Raw genomic sequence first — 16,240 nt, 5'->3', positions numbered from 1 at the left:
GTTCAATAAATTTGGATTGCCATGCAAGGGCTTGCATTACAGTTATATACTACTTGAATGTTTTGTGTTTTAGTAGTGCCAGTAAATATTGATTTAAATCTCTTGCACAGTGCAGACTCATACATCATAGGACCAAAAGGAGCTGTTACGACTTTGTCTTCTGACAAATACATCCCGTAGATACTTTTCATAGCATCATGTGCTAGGGTGGATGAATTTCTGACCAAATTAAACTCCATTTACTGTTTTAGACATGGAATATTTGTAGTTCTAATGTAGGGGACAAAGTCTTAAGTATGTCTTAAGAAAAGTATGTCTTTAAAAGTTAGTCCATCAGTGGCTGTTTTGGGAACCTGAGGATATGCTGCCCGCTGTTTTCCTTCCTTCCAGGAAGAATTAGTTGTTAAAAATGACTTAGTATAGATTTAAACAGAAAAGCGTGTCTTGGGAGAAAACATGGATGATTCTGGATGATTAAACTAAATTTGTTTGGTTTCAAGGAAATCTGCAAAAGAGCCTTCTGGGAGCATTAGGTGTAGTTGTGCAGACTTTACATCTGTTAACACTGTTGGACTGTGAAGTGGAATGCGTGGACTGTGGATGATCTTCTGATCTTGGCTGTGTGTTTGAAAACTGTAATGCCCAAGTACTTGTTACCTCTTCTTTTTCTGGCACAGAATTATCAAAGCTTGTTCTAATCCATTCCTGCAAAATCAACCAGTAAGTTTTGAGATACTTCGTTACACAGAGTGATTTAAGGAGCCCAGGTGATCCTTTCTACTGATAATTTTCAGTCACCACCATTGTTTAATTGAGATAATAGACTTTCACTGTGCAGAGTCACACTTAAGACTGAAATTTCTTTCCATTTATCATTGGAAAACAGAACATGTTGTTGATGATCCCCCATAAAACTGATTTGGTATACTTTGCATCTCTCCAGAGTAGGCTAGGCTGGAGCATTGGATGCTGTGGTTCTTTTTTCTTTTTTTTTTTTTTTTTTTTTTTTTCCATGAACCTCTTTGATGAGCTAATCAAGTTTTCCTCCCTTCACTTTCAACCTTTGCTTATTCAGGTCTTTCTACACTTTTATGTCCCATTGTCAGTTTATCTGTGTTTTAGAACATGTTTCTGTTCCAGGCAGCTGTACAGATGGCAGTGGGTGGGAGGCAGAGAAAAATCTTTAATAACAGCAGAGGGGGCCCTGGTTTGGTCTCAGTGTCCAGCCAAAGAGTACTGATCACAGGGAACATCAGGCTTTGTACTGAAAGCTCTGTACAGAAGCATTCTTGGTTGCTCTGTGGAGTAGTAAATATACAATTCCTCAGTATTAGAGGTAGGTAGTTTCTGGGAAATTCATTGAGCTCCAGGAAGTAAAATTTTCTATAAACTCTAGGATTAACCATCTAAAGATTCTGCTTTTAAAAATAAATTAAAAAAAAAAAAAAAGTATTCCCCAATATTTAGAACTCAGGCCAGACTTGCAAAATTATTAAATCATAACTCAGATAACAACTAAAGAACAGTATTTTTCTCCTTGAAAACTTAAGCAGGCTTCAAGGGAAGGGACTCCCAGCTGTTAAAGGGAAGATGCCTAACAAAATGATGCTGAGAAGTGATGGACGTGAAGTGTAAGGAATAAAGCATGAAATAATCCTATCTAAGTAATTACTGCATAAGAAACTGTTTCCACTGAGGAAGGAGCATTCCTCACAGGAAATGAATCTATGTTAGCAGTTAATTCTAGAAAAGAATCCAGTCTGCTGAAATATTTTTTGAAAACTTCTGCACGTCTTCAGGATAACTGTTTTGTCTACCAACGCTTAAGAAGTTCACACTTCAACTACTTCTATAGAAACAGAACATTTCTCTTAAAGCTTTGGATGAAAACCTGCATAATTCATATTTTCAGGAAACTAATGCAGTAATTTTCTAAATTCAGCGTTAATACATATGCATTATGGCCTATAAAGTTAGCTAATGCTTACAGTGCACAGAGAGGTTGACTGCTTTCTTTCCAACCTAATCTGAAATTGGTTTATGTCAGTATTTAAGTGTCTGAGCTTTCTATGGAAAAAGTAATGTTTATCTCCTGAAATATAAAAGTATTTTAATGGAATTGCACTCTTCCGTTTACAACTTTTCGGCATAAATTTATTTCTTATAACTTGTTACTAATGCCCTTCTTCATTCTCAAATTATTCTGTGAAATGAATGTCTACTTGCCTAACTTAAGGGAATATTTTGAGACTGCAAGATGTTTTCGGATGCCCAAATGAATGCACTGTAAACTCAAACTACTGTTGTTCTTCTGCATAAGGAAACTCAACTTCTGGAAAAGTGTCGTAGAGTTAGATGTTAAGTTCATTTCGTAATATGTGCCGATACTGCAATGATAGAAAGGGAAGGTGGGAGAAGAATATTGATGCAATTTTGATTAAAGCTGTGTGTCTTTCTCCTGTAATGTTGTAATTAGAATTGCTGTTTCCTCATGGGTAAACACTAAAGATGAGGATTTTCTTCTCTTTAAGGGGAAAAAAATAATAATGATGATGAATCGAGCTTTTCTTCCAAAATTTTCTAGTCTTTCCTAATTTGGGGGATAGCTTGAGGGGGGAAACTCTCCCGCAATAGTGAACTAGTTCTAGATAGGCTTCAGCGTAGACTTAATAACAATAGAAACTTAGTTTTAGACTTGAATTGTTGAAGACGTTAGTCTGTATACAACTCTCTGAAGCTCTTTTTGAATTGTAATATGAAGATGTAGCCAAACATCAGTGAAGAAAGAGAGCTTTTAATCCAAAGTTAAACTGCTATCCCAGCAGCGTTAAGCTATACTTCAATTTATAGCTATTGTTTCTTATCTGTGCATGAGGAGGATAATGAAAGCAAGTAAGTTGCTCAAACACGTAATAAAATGCAGTTGTATGTAGTTCTCAAAGGTAGCATTAGAAAAGCAGAGCTCTTATGTTCTCATTTCTGAGTCTCAAGCACCTTCCACTTTGAAAGGTTTATGAACAACTTGAAGATTCTTAAAACCTAATTTAATTTCTCTGTTCTGTAAAGTAAAATTCTGGAATGATGCTTGTAGCAAACCTTATATTCTGTTTTGAAGTACAAGCAAAGCTGTTCTCTTCTGTTCTCAGCGTTATAGTATCTGAGCTTCAAACAGCAGGTAGATGCAGAGTTTGTGTCTCTTTCAATACCCTCCAGAACCATTTATTTTCAGAATTTTTGAATCATCGGACAGAGGGTGGCTTCCTGTTTTCAATGAGATATTCTTTAGGGAGAGAAATGAATGTCTTCATCATTCCACTGCACTCACTTCAGCCTCAAGAAATACTAGTTCTGTGTAACAAACCCAAGTTTCATTGTTTTAAGAAAGTTTGTGGCCACCAGGATTTGTTTTCTTCAAGACTGCATTTGGTATGAACACTTTCATTTGAAAAAGTGTGATTTTGAATTAATTCATACAATTTTTTTGGATACTATATCTTGGAGGGGGATGGGGGAAGTGCTTCAGCCATCTTGGATATGGAGTGAAATTATAGTAGAAGTTACCGTTATTTCTTTGGTCAGTATATGTTACCTTTTCATGCCACCTATGTGGCATCTTTACCATCTTAAGTTTACCAGGGAGGATTCAGTAACTTCACTGTCACACAGGACACAATTCTAAATGTGAAATCCCAGCTTTCATAAACTGGGCTTGCTGCTTGTAACAGGGCCAATATAACACAGGCCTTTGGCACTAATGTCTTGTTTTTCAGACACAAAATGACAGTTATAAAATTGTTAGCATTTTCTTTTTAATAAAAATACTTTGTTCAGCTTCCTCGTAAGAGTAGGCCCAGGAATCAACATCGGTTTGGGGTGAGACCCCACACCCCCAAAAAAAATTAATTTGAGAGTCATCATAGGTATTTTAATACTAAGCAAGCGCATGAATACTTCATGTCATTCTTGAGATTAACTTAAAGAAAAAAAGTCTGCTTGCATTCAAATTTTACAAAGATGAAAAATTATACACTTCCAAGGATGCATTCTGACTAAGAAGAAAAATGAATTAAACCATGAAACTCTTTTGGCTTTAAACTAGAAGAAGGGAGATTTAGATTAGATATAAGGAGGAAATTCTTCCCTCAGAAGGTGGTGAGGCCCTGGCACAGGCTGTGCAGTGCAGCTGTGGGTGCCCCATCCCTGGAGGTGCTCAAGGCCAGGCTGGATGGGGCTTTGGGCAACCTGGTCTGGTGGGAGGTGTCCCTGCCATGGTTTTCTTTGCACTGAAATCTCAGCTAATGCAGTTATGCTGCTGTCAGCTTCATACAAGAGCTTTCTCATGCTACTGCTTTTAATGGTTCTAAATTAAGAATACAGTTTTGTATATGCAGATGTCATGTTTGCAGCTTAGCAATGCATTAGGGTAATTTTTTATCAACTATGTTAAAACATTTTGTAAAGCGTAATGAGAGTTTTGAGTTAGTTATACTAGATGAAAGTTACACAAGTAATCCTGAACCTTAATCTAGTATATCCTGTAAAGCCCTGTGAACTTTAAAGAAAGTTAGAATGGAATTGAGGAACATCAGACATTAGTGACAAACCTGCAGTGTGTGTGTTAGTAGTGCTAGCTGATGAGATCTTGTTGGAGCACTGCTATCCTCGGATAAACTCAAGGTTCTGACAACATGGTTGCAATTAGGATCAGTGCTGGTGCAAACGTGAAACTTGAGATGTATTTATAAATCGTAATCATAGTTTAAATTCAAAGTCCTTTATATCATGCTAAAGATTTATTTGCATTCCCTTTTGCTACTTGAAAGTGTAAGGTGCTTGCGTTAGACTTTTTTTTAGCTTTTTTCTCCTTTTTTCTTTTTGTTGGATAAATGAAATGGGACGGTAGTCAAAAAAAATACTGCCTGAAACACACCTCAAGATGTTTGTCCCATTCTCCCCTGTGCACACCCCTTACCTGGAGCCAGCTTGATGATTGTAAGGTGCTTTCCCAGCCTGCATTTAAAGAGGTTGTATAGACTCAGAAAACTCTTAAGGTTCCTGAATCTTCCATTTTCTTTTAATGTGATGGTGTTTTGTTTTTACTTATTTATTTTTGAAAAAATGTGTGCTGCATGCTGCTCTCTTACTTTCTCTTCAGCCTTGTTTCTTTTCCTTGTTTTCATGTTGCTGCTTTGAATAAACTTGAGGAGTATATAAAGGAAGCATTTTCTCTCTTACTACACCTCTCACTTGCCTCCAGTTTTCTGCCCTAAGGTAGGACTAGCCCAAGAGTTTGAGCTGGCAGCAAAGAACTGAAACAGATATTAATTTGTGCATTACACTGAACTCCTCACTACAGTACAGACAGTAATAATGTGTGTTGTGAGGATGTGTTAAGAAGTCAAATGCACTGAGTATGTAGTATTGCATCAGATTATAATAGTTCCTTGGTATTAATATTTGCTTTCCTGCTGTAATGAAGGTTGTTGCCTGACACTTTCATGATAGAAGGGCAACTTCAGGCTTACATTTTTCCATCAGAACTTCAATTCCTGGGTGAAGCATCACCCCTCTAAGGGTCTTGATTGCCTGTGTGCCTGCACAGCTGTGCTCCATCAGCATTCTCAGTGTCCCTCTTTGTGTGAGGCCCTCCTAGGTTAGGCTCTCCAACAGCTCCACTGAGGCACTGTGGGTTGGTGCCACTGCTTTTCATTAGTGTCTTAATCAAGCTATGGCACTTGTGATGATGTCTTGCAATTCTGCTTCTTGCAGCTGTTTTTTTAGATGTATTACTTTCCTGTCCATACTAACAATGCCACGCGGACGGTTTTCCCTGTACTAAAGCACAAGTAAATGGACTGTTGGTAGCACCTGGCTCTATTATTTTCCTGTAGTTAATGAGTGTGGAAAACCTTTTCTTGAGGAGGAAGGGGAGAGGCAGCTTTGTACCTTTGTCAGCTTGCCCTGAGTGCTGAGGACTGAGTGACCCTACAGGCTGCTGCTTCTCTCTTAACAGGGATGGCAGGAGCCTGAGGTGCTCTGCAGGAAGGCAGTGAGGCAGACACTCGTCTGCAAGCTGCTGACCACAGTCTTGTCCCAGTTTGGGAAGGAGCAGGCGCTGGCTGGTTCTAGCTGAGGAATAAAACATTTTGTATGACAGATGAATCATGTTCATAGGATTGCAGAGTCACAGAATGGCTTGGGCTGGAAGGGACCTTAAAGACCATGAGCAGGGACACCTCCCACCAGACCAGGTTGCCCAAAGCCCCATCCAGCCTGGCCTTGAGCACCTCCAGGGATGGGACACCGACAGCTGCTCTGCACAGCCTGTGCCAGGGCCTCACCACCCTCTGGGGCAAGAATTTCCTCCTAGCCTCCACTCTAAATCTCCCCTTTTAGTTTAAAACCACTCCCCCTTGTCCTGAAAAGCCGCAGGGTGCCTCCCCACAACCACCTCTTCTGCAGGCCGACTACCCCCAGCTCCCAACATCAGAAACGCGTGTGTATATGTATACGTGTCTGTGTGTGTAAATGTTTATGTGTACTCTTTATTTTTAACCACCGACCCAGGGCTCCGCCACAGGAGGACGCCCAACACCCCCCCCCCGCCATGCCCGCAGCACGCAGGCGCGGGGCGGCCCCGAGCCCGGCGGAAGGGCGGCCGCGGCTTCCGTGCCCAGCGCCCGGGCGGGAAGGGGAAGGAGCCGGGAGGGAACGGGGCCATGGAGAGGTGCGGGACGGGGACAGGGACGAGCACGGGGACGCCTCAGGCGTCGCCGCCCCCCTTTGCTGACTCCGCGCCCGTGTCGCTGTTTTGCAGGAGCGGTTTCGGGGAGCTGCTGTCGCCCCGCGACGCGGAGGTGGCCAGGCCTGGCCGGAGGCAGGGCTCCCAGAAGCGGGTGCCCGGTATCCTTTTGCTGTGGCGCCTGTCCCAGCCGTTTAACCGCCGCCGTGTGCCGGCCTCCCTGCCGCCTCTGTCGCTTCGAGCATCCCGGGAAGGGTTTTCAAATAGAGAGCAGCCTCCTTGCTGTTTAAGGTTATGATAAAAATTACTCCTTGCCTTATACCTATCCAAATTGAATAATATTTAAAAATACTTTGAAATCAACTGCTTCGTGAGGTACCCTGCAGTGAATTTTGCTATTGAGCAGTTCCTTTTATTCTTCTCCAGTAGCCTGTTTTCTTTTCACGTGGTATTTTTATTCCATAAGAAGGAGAAAAGTTCAAAACTACGATTGCAATATCTGAAAGCTAAAAGGGAGGGATGGTAACAGCTGGCAGAAGTTGTGACTAGGAAATCTGGGTGAGTTTTGTTCAGAAAAACATCGTGTTCTCAGCAACACAACACGTTACTTGACCCTTAAGTTAGGCATAAGCCAAAGGATGCAGTGTTTCCCTTCTCTCTGAGTGGTGTTTCTTCTGAGTGGAAATTCTCTCCCTTCCTTTATCCTCCCTGCTGTTTTCATAAATCTCAACCTGTGTCAAAGCTTCTGTAGTGATGTCTTGTATAGTCAACTCTTGACTGTATTTAGACTGATTATTTTGATTCTGGGCCAATATGATTGCCAGGACGTCTTATTACCTCCCTCCTTTCTGTAGCAGGGTGTTTTTACAGGGTTTTGTGGGCTTACAAACTCAGGTTATTGTCAGCCTGGAGACTGTGTGATCCGTAGCTGGCTCCATACCTGAGTTTTCTTCAGTCTGTTACATCTTAATTTTGTGGGTTTATGTTCTTTTGCATATATTTTTTGTTCTAATGGTATTGTTCTCATTCAGTATGTCGTAGCTTCCCATCCACAGCAATAACAAGAGATGCGCACATACATAGATCTGAATTTTCACAAAACTTTTTTTCCTCCTCACTTATTTACAGTAAGAAGAAATACTTAATTCAGCAGCTAATATAAAGGTGTTTGGTTTTTTTGTTTTGTTTGTGTCAGCAAAGGAATGCAGTACCTGTGCCCATCCTTCTGCTGTTAGTTGTTGTTTGTTTTTGTTTTGTAAGCTTTATAAAGCTAGTGAGATATTGGCCTTGTTTATGTTGTTGTTTAGAATTAATGTTTCTGGAGACTGACGTGAGAGAGGCCGCTGAAACTTTCACACCACTTTTTAATAAACCATGCCTAGAGCATCGAAGTTGGTTGCTGACAGGAGGAGGTAAAGTAGAGCAACAGAGGCCTTTTTGTTAAAGTCATCAGCATCATGGAATGGAAGGATAGAAAACTTTCTTAAAGCATTCAGGCTTGGATTTTCTTGTTGTGGTTTATGCAGGATATAGCAGCTCCTCATGGGGAAGAAGTATTCTCTTTAATCCAAGCAGTTACAAGGACCAAGACATCCCACACCTGTTATGCTTATGTTTCTGAATTTTATTTTAGAGTGTCCCTTCTAGCTTTCCAGTTTTTGGTGAAACATTTTATGACCTAATTCAGGATTATGAATAGGACTTTCTGCTTTAGTCTGAAAGACAGAATGTGTAATCTTTATTAGATTTCAGTCTCACCAAAATGTTCTTCCTTTCCAAGCGTTCACAATAGAACTGTCGTTGTTGTTGCATAAACCTGAAAGTTTGTGTGGAAGAGTGTTTCTTAACTTATTTGTTAATCAGTTTTTACATCCCTGGATGACAGCATTGGAAACATGACGCCCAGAAGCCATCTGATTTCCAGAACTCCCTGTTCGTTGCTTCGCCAGCCACGTAAGACTTTTTTCTTTAGTATATAGTTAAAAGGAATAATATGCTGGAACTTGATAATTAATAAGAATTCCTAATGATAAAGACATGGACGCACTGTAGGGGGTCCAGTGAAGGGCCAAGAGGTTGATCAGGAGATTGAGGCATCTGATAGATGAGGAGAGGCTAAAAGGAGCTGAGATGGTTTAGCCTGGAGGCAAGAAGGCTCAGGGGGATGTTGACGATGCCATATAACCAGCTGATGGGAGTGAGAAAAGAGGAGTAAAAAGACAGTTGTACTCTTCTTGGTGGTGCCCAGTAAAAAGACAAGAGGCAGTAGGCACAGAATGAAATACTCAAGTATCACATTGAAACTGAATGATTTTTGCCTTGCTAGTCAGCAATCTAGTTTGTTTTGTTCCCTTCCTCTTCACAAACTTCTTCTGTTTTTTTTTTTGCAGCAGCTTCAATTCTTCAAGGTATTTTGTCTTGTAGTGTCTCTTCAGGCATTTTTTCATCCCTAAGTGGCAGGCTAGTTCTGTTGCTGACCTTTGTAACAGGTGTATGTGTTGTTTGCATCTGTGAATGCTTTCCTTCTCCACTGGAGAAGAGATGAGACAGCACACTGCACAGGAAGGGCTGTGACTGCTGGTGGTGGCTGGGGTCAGGTTGCTCTGACATCTCCCAGTCTCAGCCCCGTGTTCTGCATCAGTTTGCACATATCGGGAGTGTGTTGGAAGTTGTTCCCAAACTGGCACTGGTGCAAGATCGCAGGTTCCAGAGAGAGACTGATTCTTTGTGATTTCTCAGGTTTCCTGTCAAGTTCTCCGTGGCCCCTGTTTGTTTTTATTCAGTGCAATATCTAGTGGCTAAGATATAAAATCTGAGCCAGCACCAAAGATACGTGCTCTTAGCATCAGCCTTCTTCTCAAGCTACTCGTGTGTCAGCATTGTCAGCTCTCACAATGAAGCTGCAGGTTGTTCTTAGCATTGCCTTGACACTAAACACACTGTGAAAAGATCTGTAATCCTCTTAGAGCCTCCCTGGCTAGTTCTCGCTGAAATGAAAAAATGCCCATTCCTCCCATTCCCATGTCATCACCAGGGCTTACCTTAACTTTTTATTGTTGGTCTCTTCCCATAGGCTTTATTTTGTCATCATTCAAGTGCTCATATAAGGGGTTTCTAATTTTATTGTCATCTAGCCAGTGTTTTCCAGCAATCTCTGAGGAGAGGCTTGCTTTCTTTCTGCTGGAGCAGCACCTGCTGCTGCTCCACATCCTTCCAGGACTGCTTGGACACAAGTCATGTGTTAATTCTCCCTTAAGAGATAAGCGTTATATGTCATGCTGTGACATTTTAGTCGGGTGGCTCTCTTTCAACTTTTTTTCTCTTTAAAATAAAACAGAAGTTATGAATACCATCTTGAGCATTGTTTGATTTCACTGAAGATCTTGATTTCACCTAACGTGTTGATGTAACAACTTTCCTGGATTCTGTCATTGTGAAATTTCTGTTTTGCTCGTTTTCAGAAAGTTTAGCAATAAAGAATTTCAATAAAAGGCAGCGTATGGTTTGCTTGTGCAACAGTTGCCCCCCAGAATACAAGCACTTGATGGCAAGTATTTGATGGCCTCTGCTCTGCTTTTGTGAGACCCCAACTGGAGTCCTGCGTTCAGCTCTGGGGCCCCCAGCACAAGAAGGACTTGGACCTGTTAGGAAGAGTCCAGAGGAGGCCACAAAAATGATGGGAAGGCTGGAGCACCTCTCCTGTGGGGACAGGCTGAGGGAGTTGGGGTTGTTCAGCCTGGAGAGGAGAAGGCTAGAGCTGCTTCTTTTTCAAGCAGTCTGAAGATCCTGCAGCAAAGCAAACACTGGCATTTTTACTCCTGTTTCTGTTGCTGTTGTACAGTCTCATTCCTACAATGGAACATTTGAAGTGTTCTTGTGAACTGCATTCATTACCTCCTCTCCTGGGAACAAGCTTTTTTTTTTTTTGTTTCCTTTGATGTCAGTTGCTCACAGTTGTGCATTTGGGGCTATTGGAAACTGCATTTGAGAATTATTCAGTGTAGGTTTTTTTTCTGCCACCCTGTAAATTCCTGAGCCTTGAGCGTATTGTGTCATATGGGCAGGGGAGATTTTAGCAGATATTTTCTGGTACCATGAAGGAGAGGAGAATGATGACCCGCTGACAGCTTGAGTGCTTTGACCTACAACTTCAGAGTCAGACTGGTAATGTTAGTAGCTGTAATTCTAGTTCTGAAAATTGGGAATTGATTTGTCTCTTCGATCTGCCTGACTTTCACATCTCAAGAGTTTACAGAAAATTTATTTGTGGTGATTCAAGGTACGTGCTTACACAAAGACAGAAACCTTTGGTTCTTCAGCTGACTAGGTCTGTACAAAACTGATGCGTGGAGAACCAAACACCTCTTGGTGTGAAGCCTTCTAGCCTCTGTCTGCCTGTTTCCAATGGCTTTGTCCCCTTATAATTATAGGGTGTCAGAAGAAGTGACCAGACGTGTTTTTGGCAATCTTCAGGACTTGGGACATTCTAAGAAAGTTCTGTTTATCTGAGACACTTAAAAAAAGCTACAGGCATTGGATCTTCTGCTTCCAAACTGAAGATTAGTGCTTGAGAATGCTTCAGACTTGGCTAATGCTGCTTGTGTAAGCCTAGCATAACTAGAGAGTTAGATTATTAAGTTCCTTTATTGATAATTAACATCCTTACTGCCAAGTGTTCTCAGGCCTAAGACATTTCTAATTGGTATTTGTGGGTTTCATACAAGCCTGGAATGAAACGGAGTGAAAATAGCAATAGCAATGGGCAGGAGCAAGTCACTTTTCCATCAGGTTGGTTTGTGTGTTGTTTCTTCTGTGACCAAGCAGGATTTCATAAATACTTCAGTCAGCACTGCAAGGTTACTTTCCTTGATAGAGCACAGTGGTTTTAACCAGCTTTTGTTTTCAGAAAAGGCTCTCTGTCTTTCAGTTACCTCGCTGTCTCGAAGCGCCATGAAGCAGACGGATATGTCTACCATCCTGGGAACAGGAGGGAGATCTCCTCTGATCCTCCAGACTTCTGGACTGCTCGGCAATATGTCAATGGTGAGATGGTTTGAGCACGTTTTTCTGTTTAGCTCCTGTGAAGCTTACAGTAAGCTACCATTTTTCAGTGTTTCCATGTTTGCACCAAGGACGAACTACAGGTGGGACAAACTTGCTCTTACTACTGCTTCTGTTGCTGCTTGCTACTCGTGTTATTTAGTAATGTGGTGTTTGAGATGGTGCAGTAAGGAATGAAGAGGGTTTTATGGATTTCTTAACTATACTATGTTAATCTGTTCCTTATAACATCTGCTTGTGACTACAGAAAACTTGACTTTGCTTGTTTACAGATGCTTCAAAGATGATTTTTCTGTCAGCAAATTAAACCTTCAGAGTTTTTCTTATTTTAGCACAGTATTAGGCTTCCTTTGGATCTTAATGTTTGGACTTCAAAGAGCAAGTTGTTCTGATTGCTTTTCAGATGACATTAATTATCTTCTACTATAACATCTTTGGAAAAACAATGATTAGAAAAGTCCTAAGTAGGGACATCTAAAATAATTTTTCTCCGTTTATTTTTAAATTGACTCAAAAGATGTGTTTCTGTGTGTGCATTTGAAGTCATTCTTCCTTTTGCTTGTTTCTATAGTTTGTAATGGCCTGCTTGTTTCTTTAAATTGTAAGGTTCTGGGGCCTACAGGCTCTTGATCAGCATTGATAAAGCTCTTAGCAGTAGCGCTGTTGTCCTGATTCAGAGCTTCTTGATGTTCTTTAAATAGCTAAAATGAACTTCACTCACAAAATGCGTAGCGTTTAGTGCTCTGACTCAAATCCAGTTTAGATTAGCAAGGGAAATCTTGGGACTAAACCAAAGTTTTCACAGGAGGGTGATGGAAAAAGGACTTAAAATTATGTCTCATGGAAATTTACGTGGTGGTAGATTAGAACGCTCATCAGACCTTTTTGTATTTCCCACAGAGACCTGATAATATTTTAGTAGAAGTGAGCTTCTTGTTATTTTTACTCAGTTGTCTGGATGTTGCTGAGTGCAATAGCTTTCTGTTCTGGCTGCCTAGAGGGCAATAATGGCAGAGAGAAACCAGGCAAGAGAAGTACAGCATGTAGAAACTGGGGCATAAAAGGAAGAACAACAGTTACGTCCACAGTTTTTGGATACACTTAAGAGACTTATGGCAGTGTTGTCTGGTTTGGGTGTGACCATTTTAACAGTCAGGAAAAAGAATCAACCATTGTCATATCACGGGATCTTCATATGGCATTAATTGCTGCTGAGAAAGCAATTGCTGTCATGGAAACAGCTACGGGAAGCTGTCCTGTCAGTGCAGTGCATGTACGGTCTGTCTCCTGGTTTGGCCATTTTGCTGCCTTATCTCTGATACGTTATCAAATACCTCCCCTGAAATACTCCCAAGAAAGTATAGCTGTGTCTCTATTTCCCACTTTAATACTCTATATTTTCTCCTTAAAGATGTATTGCTTCATTCGATCAGGGGTTTTGAGCAATTCTCCAAGAAGGTTGGAAGACAGAAGTAAATGGTTCTGATCAAATTTTAACCACTTTGTTTAACTTTTCACAGCTGCTTTACAACCTAGTCAACAAAACACTTGGTAAATGTTTATCAGAATACAAAAGGATGGACTGATGCATTTATTTTAAGGGGAAAAGTGATACACAGTGATGTAAAATGCAAGGTCTGATTACATTATACATTTTTTTTAATTTCCCAGTGGGGGGAAAAAGAAAATAAACATGAAGAATTTCCTTTTTCCAGATTAAAATTTATCTTTTCAGAGCTGTTTGTTAAAGTCATTGCGCTTTATCTAAAGGCAGATATTTCATTTTTAATTTTTAGAATTGCTCTGCACCATTCAGATAGCATGAAAAAAAAAAAGAAACTTTGAAGCTAGGCTTGCAGTAGTCTGAGATGGCTGTTTATTTTCTGTTATGCTTTTAGTTGGATGAAAGTAACTGGACAACAGTGCTCTCACCTCAGCAGACAGGACTGTTTACAAATGTGGACATGACAGAAGATGTCACTATGAGCGCTGTGCTGTTGCGTGAGGATGATCCCGGAGAAGCTGGTGAGATAATCTGAAGTTTTCATCGTAACTGACCACACATATATGTTCTCGGTTTTCTGTATCGTTTTGTTTAGACTGTTCTTGCCATAGAAATATCTAGTCTTAAAAGTTCAGAAAGTTAACTTTTCCAGTCATTGCAGTTTTGCCATTTTGTGTTTTCTGTGGGAATTGATGACACAAATGGGACACTGTGGTGATGCAAAACACAAACTGGATTAGCTTTGTGGAGACAGACAAACAAGTTTGTCTTTAAAACTCTCTCAGATGACAGATTTACAGCAAAAGTTTTATAATTATTTGACTTACATCGTAGCTTCTGCATATCTTACTGTCTTAGCTGGTAAATTCTTCTGACTTTATGGGATATAAATAGTTCGTATCATTTCTGCCTTTGCTTAGCTTTATTAATGACAAGATGCCTTGTCATCAGGATTTTTTTTGTAGCGTTGGATTTTTTTAACCACATTGTGTCTAATATGACTGTCTCTTCTTATATGTATTCTAGCTACTATGAGCATGTACTCAGATTTTCTACATTCCTTCCTGAAGCATACATCAACTACCATTTTTGATCTGGTGGACGAATATGAAAGTATATGTAACAGTCAGGTAAATAGTTTGCTGGTGTTTTTTTTTTTCTTACTATTTATTTTAATTTGCAGTCCCTTCCTTAAGTTCTGTTGTTCCTTTTCTTTAAGCTGAGAACTCACAGTGCTTAACATAGATACTTTTAAATCTTCCAGCTGGCTGCAGTCTTGAGTCACTGATTAGCATACCTCTTTACTTTGCCACAGGAATGCCCATTGTGTAGCTTGCTAAATACTAAAAATGTCATCCAGCTGCCATTCCCCTACAAGTGTCAAGCGACAATAAACATGAGCAGATAAATAGATTTTTTGTTAGTGATGGTGAGCTGGATTAACAAATACTTATTTGTCTCAGGTATAAATAAATAAAATCATTTTACTATGATGATACTAAGAGCTTTCTAGTGCATTCCTAATAAACTGGCAGTAGAGTTCTCAACATAAAATTCAAGAGGTCTGCTTTTAGACACAGTTTTTGAATTGATTGTTGATTGACACTTTATGACCAGCAGGGATTGGCCAATTGAAAGGAAGAAGTTATGAGGCTTCCAGCAATAACAGTGTTGATCACAAAAGTGAGAAGAGGGCAGAGTTTGTAGAGCACCTTACAAAACAGAGCTGCATTCTTGTTACACGGCCTAGAGACCATAAAACATTTTTTAAACATTCTTGTGGGAACTTACAGTGTGGAGTACCATCTACCTATTTAAAAGAGATGGTAAATAAATTTGTTTTTTGAGGGAGTATTCGGGATAATTAAAAGATTATCGTAACAGCTTAGAAAAACATCCAGTGATGGGCATTATTAACTATGTATGCATTTATTTACCTTAGGTGAATATACTAGGCAAAATAGTTTACAGAGCAACTCCTGGACAGCAAAAGTTCTCAAAAACTGCCAGTGTCTTGTGGCTTCTCAAGCAGGAGATGGTAACATGGAGACTCTTGTCCGCACTTTATAGGTAATTTACTTGAAAAGCGTGTTACTTCTTTGCAGTGAGATGACTTTCTTAGATACATTATACATAATATTATTTATATGGAATAAGGTAATTAAGTAGCTACTTATTATCTGTTTATGGAACTAGCTGCTGATAATAATGCCTATTTCCTTTGCGTGTATGAAATTGAAAGTTAACAGTCCTATTATTACTTCTTAAATGTAATTTTGTAAAAGAACACTTTTTTGTAAAGGTAGTTTTAAACACTTTGACTTATATTACATATTCTGCTGAATTTTCTCATCTTTATTTTAATCGTTAAGGCTTTGCACTTTTATTTCTAGAGACAGAATACAGTCGGCACTGGAAGATGAAACTGCATTTGAACTCACGGTAAGCTTGAGGGGGAAAATTATTACTACTGTTTGTAAGGGATGTGTCTTAAAGCTAAACGCTTACGTTTTAGTTTTTACAATCCCAATGCTACAGCCACCTCAAAATTCAGAGATAAAAGAATATAAACAAAGATGAGGCCAATTTGAACTCTAGCAAGATAAATATTAAATTATTCCACATGTTGGAAAATGTGAATTTAAATACTCAGTTCTAAATGGAAAATACTATTGTAAGAATTTGTATTAACTATACTTGGTTTTGTTTCATTAAGTATTCCCCACATACTTGGAAAATCCACTGGAAGCAGCTACATATTTATTTTTAAAAGTTGCATCGGTAGTGATAATGTTTCCCCTGGGGCAGAGATAATTTTGCTTTGCCTAGAAGTACATGTGGTCTCAAGCTGTGTAGTACTTTGCAATCCTGATTCTAATTTATCTCAAAAGAAATCCAAACTTTTGTATCATTCTTATTTCAGCTGTAGTCGT

At 39.8% G+C, this 16,240-nt stretch overlaps 1 protein-coding gene across 1 annotated transcript in view; it reads left to right on the top strand.

Moving 5' to 3' along the window:
• The first annotated feature begins 6,650 nt into the window (after positions 1-6,650).
• Positions 6,651-16,240, top strand: part of NUP107 (nucleoporin 107) — a 28,711-nt gene continuing 19,121 nt past the window's right edge. Inside the window, exons 1-8 of the mRNA XM_082779873.1 lie at positions 6,651-6,727; positions 6,818-6,903; positions 8,606-8,695; positions 11,670-11,785; positions 13,702-13,828; positions 14,334-14,437; positions 15,250-15,377; positions 15,701-15,749. Coding sequence (XP_082635999.1) covers positions 6,720-6,727; positions 6,818-6,903; positions 8,606-8,695; positions 11,670-11,785; positions 13,702-13,828; positions 14,334-14,437; positions 15,250-15,377; positions 15,701-15,749 — 708 coding nt within the window. The 5' untranslated portion in view covers positions 6,651-6,719. The remainder of the gene's footprint in view (positions 6,728-6,817; positions 6,904-8,605; positions 8,696-11,669; positions 11,786-13,701; positions 13,829-14,333; positions 14,438-15,249; positions 15,378-15,700; positions 15,750-16,240) is intronic.

This window comes from Aythya marila, assembly GCF_965140915.1.
Source record: "Aythya marila genome assembly, chromosome: 1".
NCBI classification, from domain to species: Eukaryota; Metazoa; Chordata; class Aves; order Anseriformes; family Anatidae; genus Aythya; species Aythya marila.
This window is presented reverse-complemented; position numbering and strand designations above follow the sequence as displayed.